This window comes from Mauremys reevesii, linkage group 7, assembly GCF_016161935.1.
Source record: "Mauremys reevesii isolate NIE-2019 linkage group 7, ASM1616193v1, whole genome shotgun sequence".
Lineage (NCBI taxonomy): Eukaryota > Metazoa > Chordata > Testudines > Geoemydidae > Mauremys > Mauremys reevesii.
Window position 1 is genome coordinate 73,266,307 of NC_052629.1, and position 22,447 is coordinate 73,288,753.

Sequence of the window (22,447 nt, forward strand, 5' to 3'; positions counted from 1 at the left end):
CAACCCTCCAGGATTGTCCTGGAGTCTTGAGGAATTAAAGATTAATCTTTAATAAAATATTAATGTCATGACTAAAGTTGGCAACCCTATGGGGTCTGCCACCCCCAGGTTGAGAAACACTGTTTTAGATGAGTGAAGTACCCCCTGGAAGACCTCTGCATACCCCTAGGGGTACACCTACCCCTGGTTGAGAACCACTGGCCTAGGGCATTTAAACACATAATTCCCATTAATATTAATGGGAACTGTATGTCTAAATCCCCTAGATGGCTTTGAAACTCTCAGCCAAAACTACTCTCTAACTCCTTGATAAACATTTGTGATTGAAGTCCATTGGTGGGGCAGCATCATCGGAGCTTGTGCTTCCCATTAGCCTAGTCTCTGGAGAACTTGAGGACTAGAGTCTGCAGGGCTGGACGTTTGGCACCTTTCACCAGCACTGATTTCACTCCCAAGGAGAGAGAGGGCTGAGCCGCAAGGCTGGGAACTGGAGCCAAACTTCACCCAAAGCACCAGGGGCTACTCAGAGCCAGGGGCTTGGGTCAGCTTCATCTCCAAAACCACAGGCTCCATCTTGGTTGCAGTGGAGTCGCATGTATGTATCTCAGCAGATTTTGGTCCCCGATTTCTCCTATCTATACTCCTCTCCTTCAAACAGTTTCAGTGTAAAGCGAACCTTTCTCAAATGCACTTCAGTCAGGCGCCAGGACACTCAGTGTGCAATGGAATATGACTAGAGGCCTGAGCAAGCAAATGAACACCCGTTCTGCCCAGGGCAGAAGTGGATGTACCCAGACTTAGGAGGAGGTGGGGAATGGTGGAGTCTTGGTTCTACCAGCAGTACTCCCTGGCAGCAAGAGTGGAACAAAGAGGAAGTTGTGGCTTCCTAATCCCAGTTCCTTCTCTGGGATGCTCCTTGCAGTGCAGCTATATTGTTGCTCCTGTGTTCATGTGACAATGCCTAGCCCTGCTTTAGGAGCACAGGTTGTTTACAATTGGTTTTGGACTCCATAATAGGACATACAATAGACATGTGGTAGCTTTTCAAACTGTAGTGTGTATTGGATGATTGGATGTGATTGGATGTCAGCAAGAGTTCACTGTATAATTTGTAACATCTCTCTCCCTCCCTCGGCTTTAGACTTAGCTACCAAGCCCTGTACAGCTATATTCCCCAGAATGACGATGAGCTGGAGCTAAGAGACGGAGATATTGTAGATGTCATGGAGAAATGCGACGATGGCTGGTTTGTGGGTGAGTACATCATATGTTTAGTACTCATATTATTATTACAGGTAATCAAAAATGGGGAATAAATTGTGGAAAATTTCAAAATTTGGAAATTGCTTCAAAATGGAACAATGTTTGGGGTTTTTTCCCAAAAAATTTTCATGAAATATTTTGAAACATTTTTAATTTCCTCTCTTCCCATATTTTTTCCACTGAGAACAATACAGGAATGATATCCAGGCAGATGGGTTTTTCCCACCAACTTTTTAATTTTTTTCATTTTTCCTCTTGCTACTCTGTAACTTTTCAAAACTTCCCCAGTTTTGGAAAGGTGTAGTAATTACAGAATTTCAGTTTTTCTTTGGCCACTCTGGAATTTTTCCAGAGTTGAGGAAGCTTTGACATGTTGCAGAGAGCCGTGAAAGGAAAACTGGGGGAGGGGTGTGTGTGTGAAAAAGAAATATGTTGAGGGGCTTTAAACATAAAATAAATAAATAAAATAACAACTCTACAATCCAGAAAATTAAATTTCCAAAATTTGAAATTTCTATTTTTTAAAGAAAGCAGAAAATGTTTTTAAAAAAAAGCTTTTTGCAAAATTAAGTTTCCTAAAAGGGCCATTTTTCATCAAAGAAAAGTCTCGAAGGAAGAAAATCAGCCATCTGTAATTGTTCTGCCACACTGATACAGTGCTGCAGGGCTGCACTGCACTTCATGCACACTTCCTCTGGCTCAGGGAGCTTGCTCTGAACAAGCCAAGTCCCAGGGGAAGGGCTGAGCAGGAAGGGAGTGTTAATGAGGGGGGATTGCTGGGAGAAATGGCTTTTAAAGAAGGATTTGAAGGAAAGGGTTTGGTAGATGAGCAGGGGAGTAGCTGGTGATTCTGAAGCAGAAAAAAGGAATACATCAATGCACTGCACATTTCCAAAAGGGATGGTAGCTGGCATGCCTGGTAGCAGCCTCTGCAGAGATGCCAAGAGCTGAATGGCTCACAGTCCACGGGTATGTGCACGCGTCAAGCTGGGGTGTGATTGGCAGTTCAAGGATACATACCTGCCAAGCTCTCACTGAGCTAGCATGCTTGGAAATGGAGTGCAGCGCAGCAGTGTGAGTGGGGGGAGGGACTTGCAGCTGAGTACATTCCTAGCACCCCTGATGGAGACTCACTCAGGACACTTGCATCCGACGAAGTGGGTATTCACCCACGAAAGCTCATGCTCCAAAACGTCTGTTAGTCTATAAGGTGCCACAGGATTCTTTGCTGCTCTCACTCAGGACAGCCACTTGTGCTGCTGCAGCTGTGCTCTGTTTTAGCACGCTATCTCAACGAGAGCTAGCCATGGTTATGTCTCCTCCTCCTCACACCCACAGCTCCAAGTGTAGACATACCCTGAGAGGCTTGAGAGCCCATCTCTTTCCTAGCAGGGCTTCCCTCCAGAGCAGGGCTGAGGCACCCTCTGAAACCTGTATGTATGCTGCCCAGGCCAGATTTTCCAAAGAGCTAAGTACACTGGGTGCTGAGTTCTTTTGTAAATCTGGCCATAAGCAATGCAATGGGAGATGGGCTCTTTGGACGTCAGGCCCATCTGTGGGTGCAAAGCACATGGAAGCCTGGCCTGATTGTATTCTGAGGACACAGGCCCAGATTGTGCTCTCCATCACACTTGGGGAAATCACTCCATTGATTTCAGCTGATTTAAATGGATGTAGCAAAGATCACAGTCTGGCCCCTAGCCTGCAGCCCTGTCAATCCAGCACTAACAATTGCTGTATTAAAATTAAAAAACAAAATGAGTGTAGTTAGTGACAAAAGTATTTCAGTTAATTCTATTCAGGAACAACAGAATTTTTTACCAGGACCCCTCTTCTCTTGCGTTGCCAAGAACAGTGATTTGTACCCAACCTGGCTTACAAACAGAGCAGGCTGCTCTTTCTCTTTCCAACCCCAGACACCTTCCCCTGTAGCTCCATCGTACTCAATTGCATTCTTATTTCCTTTCCCAACAGGTACGTCTCGGAGAACAAGACAGTTTGGCACTTTCCCAGGCAACTACGTGAAACTGCTGTGCCTCTGAAACAGTCATGCACCCGCAACGCTGATTAGTATTGTTTACCGGACAACATTTAAGTAGCAAAGACCTTTGAAATCAGACAGTTTATTAATGTAATAAATGAGAGATGAGAAGTGGAATGGGGATGTGGTTATGTGGTACAGTTCTGGGTTGAATGTGCAGGCCTGGGTCTGGGTGACGCTGGACTTATTGTTCTTGTTTGCTGAAGGAAAGAGACAAAGTTTCTAGTTTACAATGCTGCCTTTGTAGCTCTGAGTTCTGAGGACAGAGCTTAGTTTTCATGCTTTTCATTGAGTACTTACCTCTGAGACAGAGTTTGGGGAAGCAGCAGAATAGAGTGTGTGATAGGTTTTGCTTGTGTGAGAGAAAAAGCAATGGGAACTGTGATGCATTGAGGCAACATGCAGCTCTGTAGCTGCTCCCTCTCTATAACTGAGGGAGGCCTTCTCTGAGATTACCCCCATCTGCAAGGTAATTTTCACTCTGCCTCCACTTTCATTCTCAATTCTTTCTTTGTGATGTGCACCTTAACGTACATGGCAGGCAGAGAACGGTTTATGTGATTAGACTAGGTAGCATATGAGGAGGGGCTTTGAACTAACAGTTTAATCAGCCAAAAAAAACCCTCAACTTTGGTAATATTCTGCTTCATAATATCCACCCCTGCAGGTTTTTCTGTGTGTGTGTGTATATATGGGTGAGCATATTGTGTGCATAGAAATGAACAGGGTCACAATTTCCATGAGGAGTCAACCCAGATTTTACAAAAACGGAACACAAATAATGGAAAATTTAGGGGGCACAGATCCTGTTTGCAAACCCCATGGCTGTTTTCCCCCTAAATGTTGTGCTGAACGACTGCACACATTTTGAAGTATACTCTTTGCAATAAAGACTTTATTTTTCCCTGGTATTCTAGCGTAGAGATTCGGATAGATGCTAGCAAAATATTATTGAGCTTGCTTTTTTTGTTGGTGGTGGTGGTTCTTGATCAGGCTGTCTCCTAATAAAACTAGCAAGGCAAACCAATTTGTAAAGCTGTGTTTATACAGCTATTACCAGCTGCATATATTTGTACTTTTTTGAAAAAACACGGCTTGCCCACAGACTTGCCTGTAAGTCAAAAATAAATGTTCTTTTTGATAGAAATTCTATTTCAAAAAGAAAAAAGTCTAGATAAAACCAGTTGCATCAGACTGCTTCCTACATTTCCAGTACAAATAGCAAAAGTTAAGATTGCTATTTTGGCATCAGCCATATTTAATAATAGAAAATGCCTATTTTTGTGCCGATGCTTTTATACAAACTTATTAACAGTAACTGCAACTAAGTGTTAGCATGACTTGCAATACGTTTTGATAAATTAGCCATACTCCTGGGTTTAAAAACACTTATCTTTCGCTGAGATCAACGGAAGAGAAGACTCAAAGTGCTTCGGAAGTATGATTGTAAATATGTATATTTAACTTTGTACAGACAATGTACTTACCTTGTATAGAAAAAAATAATTTAAACAAATTGTGCAGGAGGTCAGACTAGATGATCATAATGGTCCCTTCTGACCTTAAAGTCTATGAGTCTATGGATGAAAGGAGGAAAAAAGGCAGTTATGAAAGTTTTTTTTTCCATTTTTATTTAAATGAAGGAATTCTATGTAAGTTCACATGAAGAGTTTTAGCACAAAATATCCACTCTAAACCAGATACAAATACAACACAAAGCACCATTATATTTTTGAGCAGGAGTGGGGGTAACTTCAATCCTTATTTTATTTATGGTTTTTGATTTTCTGCTTTTGAGTTGCATTCTTGTTATCTGCAGCAATATTTAGACCTATTGCTAGGACTGGATCACACCTAATTAATCTACCCAACAAAGTAACATGATGATATTGACTGTATATAACCAGCTCATTTAAAGGTTTATTTTTGTTGCTGTTGCCATTTTTAATTATATACACACACAAACTGCAATTTATTTTTGTGTTGATTTTGGTTCCTTATTGCAGTGGATGACGATTTGACAATAAATTGAAGGGCTGAATTACTCCTTTGGTCCTGGTACAAGTTATTTACTGAAGTTTATTGGGAGTTGTATGGCAGTGGAATTTTGGCCTTTTGAAAATGAGCCTTAGTCTCTTCAATCAGGCTGCAATGCTGAAATGCCTTGAACAGGGCCGTCCTTAAGCATACGTAGCATATGCAGCTGCGTAGGGCACCATGAAATTTGGGGCACTAAATTGTCCCAAATTTCATGGTGCCCTACGCAGCTGCGTGCTGCATACGTGGCAGCACCAACCCCGGCGACCAGCCCTATCCCTCAGCCAGTCCCCAGTGCAAGGGGTAGGGCCGTCCCTAGGGGTGTGTGGGGCCCCGGAGAACTCCCTCTGCCTGCCTCTTACCCTTCCCCCCTGCCTTGCCCCTGGGCCCATTCCACCTCTTCCCCCAGCGACCCTGCACTCACCAGCAGCGGGAAGTGGAGAGATGCGTCCCCAGCCCACTCCGCTTCCCTTGCCCCAGCCCCAGCCATGTCACTCGGGTTGGGGAAAGAACCGCCTCCGGCCCTCACCAGCGGCAGGAAACGGAGCGCTGTGGCTGGGAGCTGGTGGAGTAGAGCAGGCTGGGGCTGGGCTGCTCTGCTTCCCGCCACTGCCGGTGAGTGTGGGGGGTCCCTACCCATAGCGACAGGGCTGGGGCAGGGGCAAGAGAAGCGGACCGGGGTAATACCCTGGGCTACTCTGCGCCTGTGGGGTCCCCAAAAGTAACCCCCCACCGCTCCTGCCTCCCAGACCCTGGGGGAGGGCTGGGGCTCTACACAGCTCCCCCACAGGGGAGCTGCGTATGACACCCAAATGGCTAGGGACGGCCCTGGCCTTGAAACATCTGGGCCTAAGTGCCATGGCAACTCAGGGCCTCTGCCCAGGGTAGACCCTTGTGCTCAGACAAAGCCCTGCTAGGCAGTAGCGTAGCTGGGGGGGGGAGCAGGGGGAGCAGCCACTCCCCCTGAGGATATTTTCCAAAAGCTGCGCCTTTCTGCGCAGCCAGCACTGGGCTCCGGACTGGGAGTCCGGAGCCGGGTTTTCCATGCGGCCACTGGCTGGCTCTCCGCTCCGCCCCGCCCCCCTGCCTCCCCAACCCGTCTGGCTCGCTCCTGGGCGGCAGGCAGTATCGGCTGGTTGCCTGGCTCCCCGGCGAGGAGGAGGCTCCCGCCCGCCCGCAGTTGCCCAGCTCCCTAAGCCGAGCCCTGCTTGGCACACGCCGCCCAGGCAGGGGTGGGCTCTGCCGGGAGGGGAAGGGGCCGGAGAGAGCGATCCCCTGAACTACTCCGCTGGCCCCCACCCGCCGCCTCTGTCCCGGGGGCTCCCGGGACCAGCCCAGGCAACAGCCGGGCAACCAGAATTGCCCCGCTTCCCTGCTCGTCTGGGTCAGGCTCGTCCCGCGCAGAGCTAGTTCCCACCTGCGCCGCTTGCTGCTGCATCTGCCCTGGCTCGGGGCTGCAGCCCCACGGACTCGTTAGTTTGAATTTGTAATTGAACGATGTAGTAACGGGAAACAGAGACGGTGTTGCAGTGAGGCGTCCCAGGAAAGTCCCGGACCTTTCCTTTTATTCATTTCTTTTACACGCAGGTTACTTATTATTACATGATTAATATACTTCTCTCATAAGCAAATTACTCATTACTACATGATTGATATACTTATTTATTTCCTACTAATTGATTAAGGTTGGCTCTCCTCAATGGGCCATTGTCTTGTAATTTCCGTGTGTAATAGAGTGTACCTACTGTACCGTACTATAAGGGAAAACAATACCAAGGTCAATGCGGGGACAGCGTGGTTTGCCAACACTTGTACCCACATCTCCCCCTTTTTGTTTTGTTAACTATGACTAATACTTTCGGGGGGGCTCCGGGCTAGTCCATGGACAGCCCTTAATGAAGAGAGAAACAAGTGAAGGGACACACTGAATGCCGCAGCAAAACAGCACGAGTAATAGTACAGTGAGTCCCCCAAAGGTGACAAGCTGATGTAACCACCCAAAGTTAGGAAGCCATGAGGAGAGCCAATCCCACCATCCCCCGAAGGGGTCTGGATTGTATCTGATTTGATCTGTTAGATTTTTAATAATCTTAAGTTGATTTTCAACTGAATGATGATGATCAGAAATATTAAAGCAACACATATCATTAACCTTTTCACACCCATAATGATGCAGCATAAGCAAATAATCTATAGCCGCTCGATTTTGCAACACCCCATGACGGATGTCGTCCTGCTCATCATTAAGGAGGGCTATAGCGGTAGATGTGGCATTTAAGGCCTTAGTGGCCGCGCAAGCCAAACCATTAATTCGCATACTATTTCCCGTGGCCAACCCGGGGACCCCGACAAGAGAAACAGCCAAAGCAACAGTCTCGGTTTTAGAAAGTAAATGTACATGGCTATCACAGGAAGCATCCAAAGGGAGACTGCGACTAACTCGCAAATTGTTTGACAGTTGCTTTTTGGTTGGTAATATGAGCGCAAGTCGGCTTAGGCAACAACAAGTGCCATCACTAAGATTGGCGGGCATATAATTGAAAGTATATCCTGAGCATGTCCAAAACCACCCATCCGGTAGCTGTACATGCTTATATAAATAGGAGATATTTGTCACAGCAGAACAATTCATTGCTGGAGCAGGAAAATGCTTACAATTACTCATGGTACAATTAGTCATGCGGGCACAGGTTATATTATGTGTGGCAGCATAGGGGGTGCGAAGGGCGAGCGCATTCCTTGGTCTACGAGGTGTTTGAGGTCCCCAATTATGATAGCCAGCATAGCCCAAACCATGAATAGTGGAATTGGGCTCCAGACTGGAATAAAACCAAGTAGCATTTTCAACATCATTAGGATTATGGCATACAGGAATCAGACAGGTACCTAAAATGTCTCCCACCGTAACTTGCTGGGAGAGGCAAAAGGATGTCTGATTTAAAGTGTGAATAAATGTCTCCCACACATTAGTGGAAGGGAGAGGGGTTGCAACACCTTGCGGCAAACACAGAACGGTCACACAAATGTACATAATCCAGCAAAGAGAATTAGCATTTAAGCTGGCTATTAGCGCAAGAAAGTAATTTTCTGTAGTTTTATCGGCCTTAGTTTGCTCTAATACATATTCAGCTTGCTGTGATAAAGCTTTGACTTGTCCCCAAGTTATGGCAACGTTGGGTGTGCCACGCTTTCGAGCCTTGTCAATCTTGTCCACCCTCTCCGTCAGGGTCAGGCTGAAATCCGGAATGGGATTCTTTGGCCCCTGATGCCAGGCCATCTCTCCACGGCTTTACAAAGCGAGCGGGAACCCACACAGGGCCGGTTTCAGTTGACACTGCTGCGTAGCCCCGGCCCCAGGTGATTAGCGGCACGGGCAAGCTCCACTCTGGTCCTGGCAGCTTGCGATATATCACCTTTGGTGCCGGAAGGGGCTCGGTCTGTCTATAATGACGCTGGGCTCTAGACGAAAACTGATTATTAAACAAAGTTAAATTTAAATGATTCAGTGTAAACAAGACACGAGCCAGCCATTCTTCCTTATCTGGTAAGGATAGGGGCACTCCTCCTTTTTGTTTTTGTTTAGTAAGGGCCTCCTTTAGGGTGCGGTTAGCCCGTTCAACAATGGCCTGACCCCGGGAATTATAAGGAATGCCGAATTTGTGGAGAATGCCCCACCGGGCACAAAAGGCGGCCATGGCGGAGGAACAGTAAGCAGGGCCATTGTCGGTTTTTAACTCAATGGGGCTGCCCATAACCGCAAAACTGCGAATCAAGTGATTACAAACATGTTTGGTAGCCTCCCCTTTTTGGGCAGTTACCCAAATGTAACCAGAAAACGTGTCGACAACAACGTGCAGGTATTTCCAAGGGGAGAAAGGGGGAAAAAGGGTGACATCCATCTGACAAAGTTGATTGGCTCCGAGACCACGGGGATTCACCCCTATGGGAGGACCCTGTGGGTTAAGAGTACATTGAGGGCATTGTTGAACAATACCTCGAGCATCTGAGAGAGGGATCTGAAATTGTTTAGCCAATGCCTTGGCATTTTGATGGTGTAGGGCATGACTTTCCATAGGAGTACAAGGGAATGCCCTGAGTTGGGCATCCGCCTGGGCATTGCCTTCTGTCAACATGCCAGGGAATGGTTGGTGGCTTCGGATATGAGCAATAAAAAACTGATCGGTACGGGAATGAATGAGATGTTGCAATGCTAAAAACAAAGCTAGCAAATTTTTATCTAGTGCCGGTGATACATAACTGCCACTAATATTTGAAACAACATTGGCTACATATAAACTATCAGTAATAATATTAAGCGGCTGCACTGAAAAACGACTAAAGGCCAAAATTATAGCAGCTAGCTCAGCACGCTGTGCGGAGCTTTGAGGTAGAGTAAACAAAGAACACCAGCGGGCAGTTAGTGGGTCACGCCAAGAGAGAACCCCACGGTGTGGACCTCCGTCCGTAAAGACTGTAAGCACATCTGGCAGCGGAGTAGGTGAGAGTAAATAGCGAAAATTGAGAGGTAATCGCTGCGTCATGCCAAAGCGGGGGTCCTTTAAGGTATGAAAAGTAAAGGTTCCAATATAACCCGCACACGCACATTGAACCTCAGGAGTCGTTTCACAAAGGGTTTGCCATAAATGGAGGGGAATAGGAAGAACTATTTCTACTGGATCAATAGCGAGAAGCACCAATGCACGCTGGCGTCCTTTAGTAATTAGGGAAGCAAGCATGGAGGGAAGGGGAGTAAGGGTATTTGCTGGGGTGTGGGCGAGATAAAGCCATTCAAGGATTCGTACCGGCCCAGCCTCTGGTGCTTGAAAAAGGGCGGCACAAGGTTGGGTTACCCCTTGAAGACAAGCGAGACGTGGAGGCTCGTTGTCCACGGCACGATCCACCCACACCTTTGCAAGTGACTGATTTACCTGCTGAATGGCATCTAATTGTGTTTTTGTGAGAGAAATGATATCGGAGGGGTGACGCCCCTGCCGAAGAGCATCAAATAACGGACTTAACATGTCGGTATCTAGACGATAATAGGGACGTACCCAATTAATTATGCCGAGAACTTGTTGAAGGGTAACATAATTAATGTTGGTTTCCAAAGCAATTTGCGGGATAATAGGAATGGAGTAGGCGGCCAGCATTTTATGTCCCAGATAAAGGAAGGGCTCTATACATTGTACCTTTTCTGGGGCTATCTGAAGGCCGTATTCCTGGAGCATAGTTTGCAGGTCAGTTTGCCATGAAGGAGGGAGTTCTGGTCCTGCTATGAGGATATCATCCATATAATGATAAACCTTAAGCATAGGGTACCGTTTGCGAAAAGGTAAGAGAGACTGATTTACGTAGTATTGACAGAGGGTGGGGCTGTTTAGCATACCTTGGGGAAGAACTTTCCAATGGTAGCGTTCCGTTGGTTGACTATTATTCAAAACAGGGATAGTAAAGGCAAAATACTTTCGATCACGAGGGAGGAGAGGAATAGAGAAAAAACAATCCTTAAGATCAATTACTGCTAACTGATAATCGTGTGGGATAACATTCGGGTTCGGGGTCCCACATTGAAGGGCTCCCATAGGTTCCAAAATTTTATTTATAGCTCGGAGATCATGTAATAGTCTCCAGCGTCCAGATTTTTTCTTAATAACAAAGACCGGAGTATTATATGGGCTAGTAGTAGGTTCAATATGTCCCTCGGTTAATTGTTCCTGAACTAATTCCTTAAGGGCTATTAATTTTTCCTGAGGGAGTGGCCATTGCTCAACCCACACTGGGACGTGGGTTTTCCATTCCAGGGGGAGGGCAGTGTGTGAAGAGCATTGACGTGTCATGGCACAACTAGGGAGGCTCCCAGCTGAGACAATAAGTCTCGCCCCCAGAGATTAATGTCAATCGGCAAAATGCACGGACGAATTTTTGCAACCTCTCGCCCCTCTTCACTATCCCATACTGAGAGCCAATTGGTGCTTTGTCGGGAAGATTGTGGGCCTCCCACTCCCCAAACAGAAAGGGAAACTTCGGAAGGCCAGGAAGGGTCCCAATGCTTTTGTGCAATTACTGAAACATCCGCTCCAGTGTCTAACAACCCATAGAGCTCCTTACCGTTGATGGTATACTTACGGGTCGGCTTGTGGGTTCGAATGTGTTGTAATACTGCAGCAATCTGTGGATGAAAAAGGGGACCCTGCTCCAGATTAACGCGAGTAGAACCAAATCCGCCGGCACGACTCGCTTGGCCGGGTCCGGCCGGCGCTGTGTAAGGTAAGATTAGCAGTTGAGCCCAAGAATCCCCCGCCTTTAATTTGAGGGGAAGGTGACTCCAAACTTGAACGTAGATAACTCCGGTGTAATCAGAATCGATAACTCCGGGCACAATCATAATAGACTGACTACTGGCAGAAGAACGAGGCAAAATTAACCCAAATGTGTCTGGGGGAAGCGGACCAGAAAGCTGCGTAGGCATGAGGAGTACGTCACCAGGGAGAGGGGATTGCATATCTACTGCATTAATAAGATCCAAACCAGCACTGCCTTGTGTGGCTGGTCGAGCAGCTGTGGCAGGCAAAGCTCCCTCCTTTAAACCGGGGCTGAAGGGGGGCCCGGTCGAAAGTTTCCCGAATTAGCTGAGGCTGAGGAGCGGCATTGATTGGCCCAATGATATCCCTTATTACATTTCGGGCATTTTTTTGTGGGACGGCCCCCGGTGGTATTAGTTCCGCCCTTGTAAGCGCCACCTCCTGGGGCTCGGCACTCTCTTTTGAAGTGTCCAGGTCGCTGGCAGTTAAAGCAATTACCGGTAGGTTTATTACCTTGACGGATTGCTCCCGCCAATAGTGCCATAGCGTGGGTCTGAGTGCCTACTTCGGCACATGCCTGTAACATGTCAGCGAGTGTGTAATTAGGGCGGTGAATGATAGTTTGGAGAATTTTCCGACAATCAGCATTGGACTGCTCATACGTCAAGCGTAAAAGGAGTTCCACCTGAGCGTCCGGATTGTCAATTTGGCATTGAACAGCCTCCTTGAGGCGATCAACGAAATGATGATAAGGTTCAGTAGCTTGTTGTTTAACATTTGTGAATGATCGAAGGGGCTTGCCAGAGGCTGGAACGCGCCTAAAGGCTCTTTGAATGCACATTGCCGTGCGGTGAAAAGATTCCATGGGCAATACAGATTGTTGTTCTATGGTGGCAAAAGCTCCCGTCCCATATATTTGCTCAGCAGTATTCTGCGCGTTACCGAGCGCTAGGGCTGCTAATTTAAACTCATTATCCCATACCACATATTGTGCAGGGGAAAGGATCATACGAAATAGATGTTTCCAGTCCTCCGGGATCATAGTATAACTATTAGCGATCCCTTCTATCATACCCTGCACATAAGTGGAACGCAGCCCAGACTCACGTACCGCTTTGTTAAGTTCCCTAAGAATAGAGTACGGGAGGGTGGAGTGCCGAGCTACCACCTCACCTGCCTCATTGGGAGGGTCATAAGACAGGGGAAACACCAAAGGGACTTCTCCCTCCCATTGTTCCAATAAGGGGTCTTGTCCGCTTGCTCGCGCCGCCGCAAGGGCGGCGCAAACAGAGCCCTGATGAAGAGACTTCTGCCCCAGGGTGTCCACCACTGGTGTAGAAGTTTTTGGTGCTAAGGAAGGGGCCGGTGGGAGCACTCGGGGATATGCTGGAGGTGCCTCCACCGAGAACAAGGGAGGTGCGGAGGGGGACGCCTCTTTTCGTAATCTCCCCACCGCAGCTGAACAGTGCTGCCACAACAGAATATGTTGGATCTCGGCTCGAGGTTCCCTAAACAATGCCTCTCTGATCTTTATCCAATCGGAGTGATCTAGGGAGCCTCGGTTCGAGTACTATGGGCACTTATACTCAATCACTCGGAGCAATTCCTCCAAGTGCCTTAACGATACTGCAGTACACCCGTCCTGTTCGATAAGTTTCAATAACTCCTTTGCATGATCTTTTTGCTCAATAGATAAATCCCCCCCCATACTCACGAGGGAGCGCACTGCGCTGAGGTGCACCAAGGCTATGCCAGCCGATGAGTCGGGGGTCTTGTGTCTGGATCACGTCGGGGTCAGAACGAGGGGTTTGTTTGATCCTTTTCCCACTCGGGAGGTGCGTCTGGGAAGCGTGGGTCAGGTACAGCTAATGCTCAGCAGTGGTTCGCATTTTTACCGGATACTCTTCGTGCTGCCCTGTGCTGAGACATCAAAGCACCCCGCCGCGCTAAGCATTCTCCTCTGATCGAGTTTTTACTTGGAATTGTCCATGTGCCCCACAAAGAGTGGGATGATGATAACCCTGGTCATGAATGGCGGCTCAGCGTGCTGGCGGTACCGCGCATCACACCCCTGGCTGGGTTAGTGCCTGGGAACAAGATTTATCTTCATGGCTTCTTAAGCTTGTTACTTTGGGGCGTTACACAAATCATTGCACATAGCCGTGTGTGGGAAGAGAGACTAACTTATACTTAACCATATGCCTTATACTACCACTCCCTTGCAGCAGAAGGTGTTCACAAAAATGTCCACAGTGGCGGTGGTTTTTGTTTTTTCAAGTTATTTAAATGTGAAGTGCATTGCAAACAGGGGGACTGGGCTGGAATCTCTGTAACATATTTAAATTTCAAAAGTACAGCTCTCCTCCTTTGTACCTTAGTGATTCCAATCAATTTAAACCAGTACCACAAAAATTAAAATCTCAGTAAATGCGTCAGTGGCAGTGCAGAGACCACATAATTCATTAGATGAGTTATGTCATTAAGATGCTGCCCTTGGCTGACTCAGACTGGTTTTAACTGATACTCTCTATTTCATGGTTCATAGTCAATGTTTCACATTTCACCATTCATTATTAAATGTTATGCTCATTTTTAAAAAAAGCAATCATTTTCCAAAATTGTTTTAAAATTCATCAGGTGAGAATAGTCTGTTAGAGTTAGGGACAATCTAAATTTGTTCCTTATAGTGAACTTGTGGAAAAAAATCGGGAGGAAATTTGAGAAAGGAAACAGACTTCTTAACAAAGCTACTGTCTCCTCCTGCTGCTGTCTCTACATGCATGTGACATCATCATGGTAGAAATCATTTTCATTACTGAAGGATTTAAAAATATATATGGGAAGCATAAACATAGGTTTCCATTCTTGAAAAAAAAATCTTGCTTCCCATCCCTACCCCTGCTGTCAATGTGAATTGGTCAAATTCTTTGGCCAGGTTGAAAAAATGCAGAGTATTGATATGTCACATTGAGTAGACACTGTCACATCACTGCAGCTGTCTGACGGTGCAGGCTGACATATAGAAGCTGTTCCATGCTAATAACTTCTCCATAGCACAAAACTTATGATGCCACTGCTCCTGTTTTATCATATTTGACTACTGCTCCCATTCCTCTCTGGGTTCTTCTGGTAGCAGGAGAAAAATGGCTAAATACAGTATGGAGATGGCTCCTGGAGAGCCAGTTTGCAAGAGTAGGAGGGCCCAGATGGGAATAGTACCTCAAGGACAGGGCCGCCCAGAGGATTCCGGGGGCCCGGGGTCTTCGGCAGCGCGGGGCCCTTCCGTTCCGGGACCCGCCGCCAAAGTGCCCCGAAGACCCGCGGCGGGAGCCCCCCGCCACCGAATTACCGCCGAAGACCGGGCTGCGCTTCGATGGCAGCGGGTCCCGCTTCTCCCCCCCCGCCCAGCCCCGGCCCCCGCTTCTCCCCCCGGCCCCGGCTTCGGCTTCTCCCCGGCCTCTCCCCCCCCAGCCCCCGCTTCTCCCCCCCCCGGCCCCGGCCCCGGCCTCTTACCGAGCGCGTCGCCGGCAGGGCCTGAGCTCCGTCCCGCTCAGAGCCGCGTGGTGAGGGGGCGGGGCTGTGAGCTCCACGCCGAGCGGAGGCAGCTGCCCCGCCCCCTCCCCACGGCGCTCGGGGCGGGGCTCAGGGGCTCGGCCGGAGTCTTGGCGCTTGATGCGCTGAGGCTCCCGGAGAGGGGCGGAGGCGGGAGCCTCCGTTCTTCTCTTGGGGGCCCCTGCGGGGCCCGGGGCCCGGGGCAAACTGCCCCCTTTGCCCCCCCCCCTCTGGGCAGCCCTGCTCAAGGAGACACAGTTTCAGCAACATTTTTTCCCCACATTGTATTGAACTTAATTCTGGGGTTAGAGTTCCACCCGGGATGAGTTTGCTTTAGTCCCTGCATAAACTCTATAGTGTCCCATTGGCTTCACAAACAGCCTAACTGCACCAAGGCAACATTGGGAGTGAATATCCACTTTCCTAGCCTTTTTAAAGGAGCTACTTTCTATAAAGAGGAATCCTATTAAGTTGCAAAATCATTACGGTATATGAAGGTAGTCTCCAAGAACTTCCTTCCTTCCATTTTGACTTCACTAAGTAGTGAGTTATACACCAAATTGCATGCAAAACTCTAATCATACTTGTTGACTTGCATGCAGCCTGCAGGTGAGTTACGTATGTGGGGAACACACAGCCTGACCCCGAGCTCCCAGTCGGGAGTTGATTTTCAAGGCTCCACTACAAGAATAACCAATTAGCTCTTCTCCAGCATAGTACCAAAGTGGGGCATGAGTGAGGGCTGACTGGTTGAAGCTCAGTCCATATAACACATTATATTGGTAGGTAGGTGAATCAACTGGAAGCAATGGCAGTGATTATATCATCCCCCTTGATTAAAGGTGTGTATTTGCTATTTGATAATCAAGTTTGCAATCCATGATCTGCATTGGTTAATTACTGACTTCAAGGTGAAGTTTAAGGTGTTTCGGCCTACCGGGGAGACCCTTGTTTCCTCCTGCAATACTACTACAGCTATGATCAGCCACCCACTGCAGTGCTTTTATTTTACTCAGTTGATGGCACTCCGGGTCTTCAGCGGCGGGACCTTCACTCGCTCCGTGGGTCTTCGGCGGCATTTTGGCAGTAGGTCCTTCAGTATGTGCCGCTGAAGACCCGGAGCGCCGCCGGGGGAGTTAAAGCGCCGCAGCAGGTGGTGTCTTTTTTTTTTTTTTTTAAATCGCTCCCCCTGTTCCCTCCACCTGGCTACGCCACTGCTGCTAGGTGATATGTCTCTAATGCCCACAGCAAGGAGCCTCCCAGAGCTAGCGGGGCTCATACTAGAGCTCTACATAGAGTTATGTATGCAGCCCTTTGAAGTTGTGGTTCGGGCTGGATGTTGGGCTCTGACGCCCCATCCCTCTTCCCCCCCCAGTCCCTAAGCTTCAGAGTCTGAGCTGCAACTTCACAGTGCTGGCTACAGAGCTATTGTTAGAGTACTAGTGCGAGCCCCACTCGGCCAACTCACCTGGGCTGTGTAGATGTACCCCAAGTGGCGGTGGATGTCTACCCAGGACATTCAGCTGCAAGATCAGAGCCCTAGGCTGTGAACACCAGTGGCAAAGGCTCACTTGCTAAATGACCACCTAAGTAGCTCAAAGGGTTTTAAATGCTAGACAGATGTGAATTAAGAGCACTATCATATCATGAGGTTTTAAGCAGAAATCCCCATGGGACATAAGGAAGGTTCTGCCAAAGAGCAAATGGCACAATGTGGGGAATCAATGGGCCACAGAAAGCAGAGCTGGAACTAGATCCAAGCAGCACAGAGTCCAGCCACTGAAGAGCAGGGTATAGGGAGGTGTGCATGGATTAAGGCTACAGAGGGACAGCTCCATCCATTTCAGGGCCCCTCCCACCTGGTCCTTTAGCATAGACTCTCCCCTCCCCAGACAAACCCTTGGTCTCTGCCTAGCGTGCCCCCATGACAGCATCTTGTTTTCTCCTCAATCACTGCTGCTCCTACCAAGCTTGGTAGCCCCACTCCCCCAAGCAGATTGGCAGAATCTCTGCCTCGGATTCTCTGCTGCAACCAGCTGTGGGCAAAGATACCAATAACCTAATTATCTGGCCTTAAAGGTGACCTGCAAAGGACAGAAATGCTTGGGTTTGTGCCCTTTATTGATGGATACAGCAGGCCTGAAAGGGTTGGGGTTGAGTTTCTTTATTTTTTTTCTGCTTGTTTTTTACATTAAAAATTCTAGTCATCTTTACAGTGGAATGCTGCAGCAGACAGGAGAACTGCTGCAATTGTGTGATCCCAAGAGACTGAATGCAATTGAGAGGGGATGGGCCTGTTAGTCAGATCACTTAAACTCTGTTTTTTGTTTAACTCCGGTGGCTACAGAACATTTGGAGGAGATGATGTCTTGGCTAAAGATGGAACCCCTGTCCTCACATTAAAGGGATAACAATTCTCTATACAGATTGGAGACCACACCCCCGAAAGTCTCCAGCAAAACTAGGAAAGACTAGACTTTCCACCTTTGGTATGTTGAAAGTAAGACACAAAGCTGAGCTTGTTTTGTGAGGGAGAGGAGGGACGACCCCTTTTAGGACTTCCATAATATACAATAAAGAAATATAAAAGGGCACAAACCTTATTTAAAAATAGCTCCGTGCCAATCACTTTGAAACCACCTCTTTTCGGCAGACATTTTAATGGCTTGGCTTGGCTTATGTGTTTAAACAGCAGTTCCCTCGATGGGACAAAATTGTAACTGATAAGACACTCACCTCTCCTCAAAAGCCCAAGAAGAAGTAACACAGACTGAGTAGTTGCCAGAAAGTTCAGGCACAAACTTGAAAACCAATGACAAAACCTGGCATCATAATTGGGTACCTGATTGTCACCCCACTGCACCTGGACAGGATGTCGGCAGTAACACCAGACTGGTCACTTACAGAGATGCAGCTTTAATTGTATGCATGCTGGCAACTGCCAGACACATATAATTGCAGATCAAAGAAAACAGAGAACCGCTCACGGGTCAAGCCTGCAGCGGCTGAGTCTGTGAGGCCCCAGCACTAGAAAAAGTTACTGACAAGATTGAACCATATGTCACCACCATTGATGATAGACTCTGAAAGCGAGAACAGCCTGGCTGTGAGATCTGAGAGCTTGTCAGAGTTATATCCCGCCTACAGATGTGCACCTGCAATTCTCTTTCATAGCCAAAACCTCATGACAGCACCCAGTCTGAGTAGTGGGGCAGGGCTCCAGTCAACTGGCTGGTGGAGTTTACAGAAATCCTTCCACTGCCTTCAATAGGCACTGGCTCAGAGAGCCAGATGCATAGGGAGAGAGAATGCTTCTTTCCCTGCTGAAGTAGTCAGAGCTCAGGCTGGAGCAATTAAACAGCTCCTTTAATGGACCAAGCCCCCTGGGTCCGAGTCAGCTGGTATGGGCCAGCTGTGGATGGCTAATTGCAGTGTAGAAATCCCCCTAGGCTGCTTGCCCATTACTCATTTAGTGGCACCGTGTATTGCAGGTCTTAGGTACAACCACTAGGGGTCAGGCTTTTATGTCTTTGGAAGGGACCGATGCCACTTTAGAGGTAACCAAGGCCTGATTGCTCTGATTCTGACCTGCAGAAGCAAGAAGCTTACTTTGCAAAAGCAGCCACTAGCCTTCCACTGTGCAGGCTGCTGAGGCACAAGGCAGGGCTCGATCCTTGTTTGGGCCGCTGGGCGTTAATACAAATCATAATGTGGAGATTTAGCGGCTTCATTTCCAGGCACTAGAATTGCTCTGCTGACTTACTTGGTCCTCAGCGCCATAGTACCTTAGCACAGCACTGCACAATAGTCAATGGTGTTTATCCTCACAAGCCCTCAGTCCCTGGTGAGGCTTGGGCTGGACTAAGGGATTTGCCCATGGTTACACAGGATGGTCTCCCACATACACTGGACCATCCTTCCTTCTGACGTTGTTCTTGATGAAAACAAGGCTGAATCCCTCGTTCGATGCTTTGCCCAGCTAGTCTCTATCAGTGTTGGACAAATACAGGATACACATCCAGCTACTTACTGTCCTGGGGCTCTTGCCCTTGAAGCAAGAGTAGTGGTTGTTTTGGAATGTGTAGCCATAATGCAGCTGTCAGAGCATGGAAGACCTTGTGCCAACAGCATGAAGAGCCAACTGGCAGCTGATTAACTGGGGCATTGAATTTGCCTTTTAATTTTGCCCCTTTGATTTTGTGTCATCTTGCTTACCTTGTTCCACTTCCACATGTTAATCATTAGTATATAGGAAGTGAAGGAGGCCGCCATGGCCCTCACCCCAATCCCATGCCCTCAACCAAAGATTCTTGACAGGGGGGAGAGGTTTGAGGCAGTCAGTGTCAGGCTTTTTTCACATGCCAATATCCTTTTTGCAAAAATTCATATGTGATACCTGCCTGATTGCCTGGCATGTGGCTGCAGACAGGCCACCCTCTACGTATTCTTGTTGCAATCTTGTATTAAGATTTCATATTGCTTAATGTATTATTGTTGAGCATTTGCTTAAAGCCAGATAACGATCCCCAAGGCTAAACACTAACACTGCATTAGTGCAACATTGATTTGGTTATTGTATTTCCTGGCATTTCTAGCAGGCACCCTGCCGTGTCACTGAGGGTCTGGCTACACTGCACACTAAGCCTGGGATCTGACTCAGCTTTGAGCCCAAGCCCCCTTCCAGTCACATACAAATCAGGTAGACTTGGGTCAGCCACCACTCAGGACCTGGGTCCTAAGGTGATGGGGGGGGGAAGGGGGGAAATGGGTCCAAGCCCTAATACCATTGGGACAGAGGTCCAAGCCCTATCATGGACTGTGTGGCTGTGTGGCTGAAGTTCAAGCTGCTGACCTGAATCAGAAGGCCTGTGCAGTGCAGTGTGGACGTGTTAGTATGGCTTTGAGATCTGGGTCCAGCAATTGTAAGCCCAGGTTACAGTGCAGTGTGGACATAGCCTAAGGTGACAAAGTGAAAGGAAGACCTGTAAACTTTACGGTGGCTAGATCACTGCAGCTTCCTGACTGCCAGGTAAATGGTAGAATTAACATGTCCTTGGTGCGCATACATCAGGTTTTCTGTTCCTGTTTGTCTAGTTAGTTGTGTAGCTTAATATACTGCTGTACTGTTCCCGTTGTAAAATCCAGACCTTGTGGCACACAGGCGTTAGTCAGCACTGATAGATATGACATGCTGGCAAGTACTAGTTAATATGACTTGCCAGGAAGGAAAAGGAAGTGTGACTAGACATTTGATCTAGGTCTAGGGAGAGCAATGGAGCAGGCAGAAAAAAGATGACTGAGAGGCTCTTTCTCCAGTTATGGGCTCAGTCCTGCATTCCTTTCTCAAGAGGCTTTTAGCTTTAAATCAGTTTATCAATTTTTTAGGGGATAAGGCAGTGAGGGAATTCTGTGCCCTGTGCCCACTGTGTCACCCGCAACTTTGGGAACAAGCCTATATTTTTGCCATCAGAGCTCACCATATGGTGCTGCCAACACAGAAAGCGAGCCATTATCCAGTACACTAGTTCATTCCGTCTTGATGCTTAGACCTAAGCCATCTTGTTAGTATGAATTGAACGTCATTACAAGAAATGGGGCTTATCTTTTTTTTCCTCTGTTTCTGCTCTTCAGCTGCATCCCTTTGGAAGTATAAGTATCCCCATCCTTCTTTTGGAATCTCAAACCACTGCCACAACAGAAATAATTACTGATGATCTATGTTCTTAGTTCATCTGCAAAATGTTTCTTTTCTCCTTGGCCTACACCTCTTAATTTTTTTCTCCCTCTGTGAAATATTTGGGGCACAGTGTGTGTGGAAGATGCTATCAGAATAGAGACCAAATCACACAGCTCATTGGGGCTCACATGAATAAATGCCATGGGATTGAGCCCCTACTGTTTTGTCTAGACTTTCAACAGTCTCCACATTTTATGGGCAAACATATATGGAAAATTGTGCCTGTCAAGAACCATTTTTATTCCTGGCTTTGAGAAAATCTTGATACAGTACTAGTGTTGAGCTTGAAATAAAAATGCAGGATCAAATCATAAGGTGATGTAAACCAGCAAAGCACTATTTTTTCAACCTATTTACACCATTGGAGGATATGGCCTGTAATTTTTACAAGAAGGGGCTTGAATAAAGTCAAGGCTTTTTATGTAACACAGTGTAATAATATACAAAACGTTGTGGTAAATTGAAGACCGTCCCGTGCTAGGTCTAGTTTCAGCTAACTCTACACAAGGGCTGTTAAAGTGAAAGAATTCCTGTAAAAGATGTCTTTGTATTGGATGCCACTTATTTTATGGGGCAACATCAGAAATACAAAGTATACCCTTAAGCTCTATAATGGAAACAGAGCAGCGGGCTGTACATTAACCTTGCTAAGTTTACACTATGGAGGGGGAATGACTGCATTTTGAGAGCTGGTAAGTGTACAATTCTGATGTGACGCATAAAAAGAAAGACACTGCACCACCAAATGTACTTTGCTCTTTTAGTCAAGCTAGTGGTATTGAACATTGCTCATTTATGACCATCTTTGTAAATATACTGACATATTTTTTTCAAACAACCTCTGGTAATGGCCAGATCACCACTCCCACCACTACACAGTAAGTGTGGCCAACCCTCATTGCAAGTCTCTTGATATTTGGCGTCCCTCTTAAAGCTCCAGCTCAGGTGAATTTATGAGAATTACAGCTTCCCTTAAAAATAAAACAAAACGTTTCTAGCCATCATTGCTTTAAGCTGTGAAATCTAAAGGCTGACAAAAGCCATCAGGCCAAGCCCCCCACGCCGATTATTTCTTTCAGGACTCATGATTTCGGGGCCACCTGACTGGTGCGTTTAGCCGCTTGGGGTGGGCCCGCTGTGCTCGGCGCTGTGCAGCACGGGCTGGGCTCTCGGTGGTCAGGAGGGGCCCAAGCACGGGCCGGGCCGGGCCGGGCTGGGCTGGGCTGGGCTGGGGCCACCCCCGGCAGCAGGCAGCGCCCCTCTCCGCGGCGCTGGGGGCCGGGCGGGGCTTGAGCCCGCCCAGGGGCGGGGCGGCCGGTTCCAGTGGAGCAGGATCCCGGCTCGGCCCGAGCAGCCGCCGCCGCCGCCGCTGGAATGAGCAGCCACCGCGTCGCTCTGCAGGGCCCGGGGCCCTGGGGCTTCCGCCTGGTGGGGGGCAAGGACTTCGAGCAGCCGCTCACCATCTCTCGGGTAGGGACCCGCTGGGCCCGCCACCTTCCCGGCCCCTGGGCTGGG

The 22,447-nt window shown here is 47.9% G+C and overlaps 3 protein-coding genes across 58 annotated transcripts in view; 2 read left to right on the forward strand and 1 right to left on the reverse strand.

The window, feature by feature from the left end:
- SORBS1 (sorbin and SH3 domain containing 1) overlaps positions 1-5,349 on the forward strand; it is a 279,323-nt gene extending 273,974 nt beyond the window's left edge. For all 47 annotated transcript variants that reach the window (XM_039547972.1, XM_039547970.1, XM_039547977.1 and 44 more), the window contains 2 exons: positions 1,142-1,254; positions 3,238-5,349. In XM_039547972.1, the coding sequence (XP_039403906.1) occupies positions 1,142-1,254; positions 3,238-3,305 (181 nt within the window). In that variant the 3' untranslated portion in view covers positions 3,306-5,349. The remainder of the gene's footprint in view (positions 1-1,141; positions 1,255-3,237) is intronic.
- Positions 5,350-6,868: 1,519 nt separating this feature from the next.
- LOC120409595 (syncytin-B-like) lies at positions 6,869-18,106 on the reverse strand. Of its 8 annotated transcripts, XM_039548026.1 has the most exons (5): positions 17,932-18,106; positions 13,358-13,563; positions 11,468-11,510; positions 10,728-10,803; positions 6,869-8,811 (listed from the first exon to the last, which is right to left on the reverse strand). In XM_039548026.1, exon 5 carries the CDS (start codon positions 8,616-8,618, stop codon positions 7,191-7,193), a length of 1,428 nt encoding a protein of 475 aa, XP_039403960.1. In that variant the 5' UTR covers positions 8,619-8,811; positions 10,728-10,803; positions 11,468-11,510; positions 13,358-13,563; positions 17,932-18,106; the 3' UTR covers positions 6,869-7,190. The 8 variants fall into 8 exon arrangements, with proteins under 8 accessions (XP_039403960.1, XP_039403961.1, XP_039403953.1 ...); XM_039548027.1 differs by lacking the exon at positions 10,728-10,803 and having other exon boundaries at positions 6,869-8,800; XM_039548019.1 differs by lacking the exon at positions 10,728-10,803.
- Positions 18,107-22,236: 4,130 nt separating this feature from the next.
- The window catches only part of PDLIM1 (PDZ and LIM domain 1), a 95,467-nt gene continuing 95,256 nt past the window's right edge, over positions 22,237-22,447 (forward strand). The window contains exon 1 of one of the 3 annotated variants that reach the window (XM_039481187.1): positions 22,237-22,402. In XM_039481187.1, the coding sequence (XP_039337121.1) occupies positions 22,307-22,402 (96 nt within the window). In that variant the 5' untranslated portion in view covers positions 22,237-22,306. The remainder of the gene's footprint in view (positions 22,403-22,447) is intronic. The other 2 variants (XM_039481182.1, XM_039481183.1) reach the window with 2 other exon arrangements.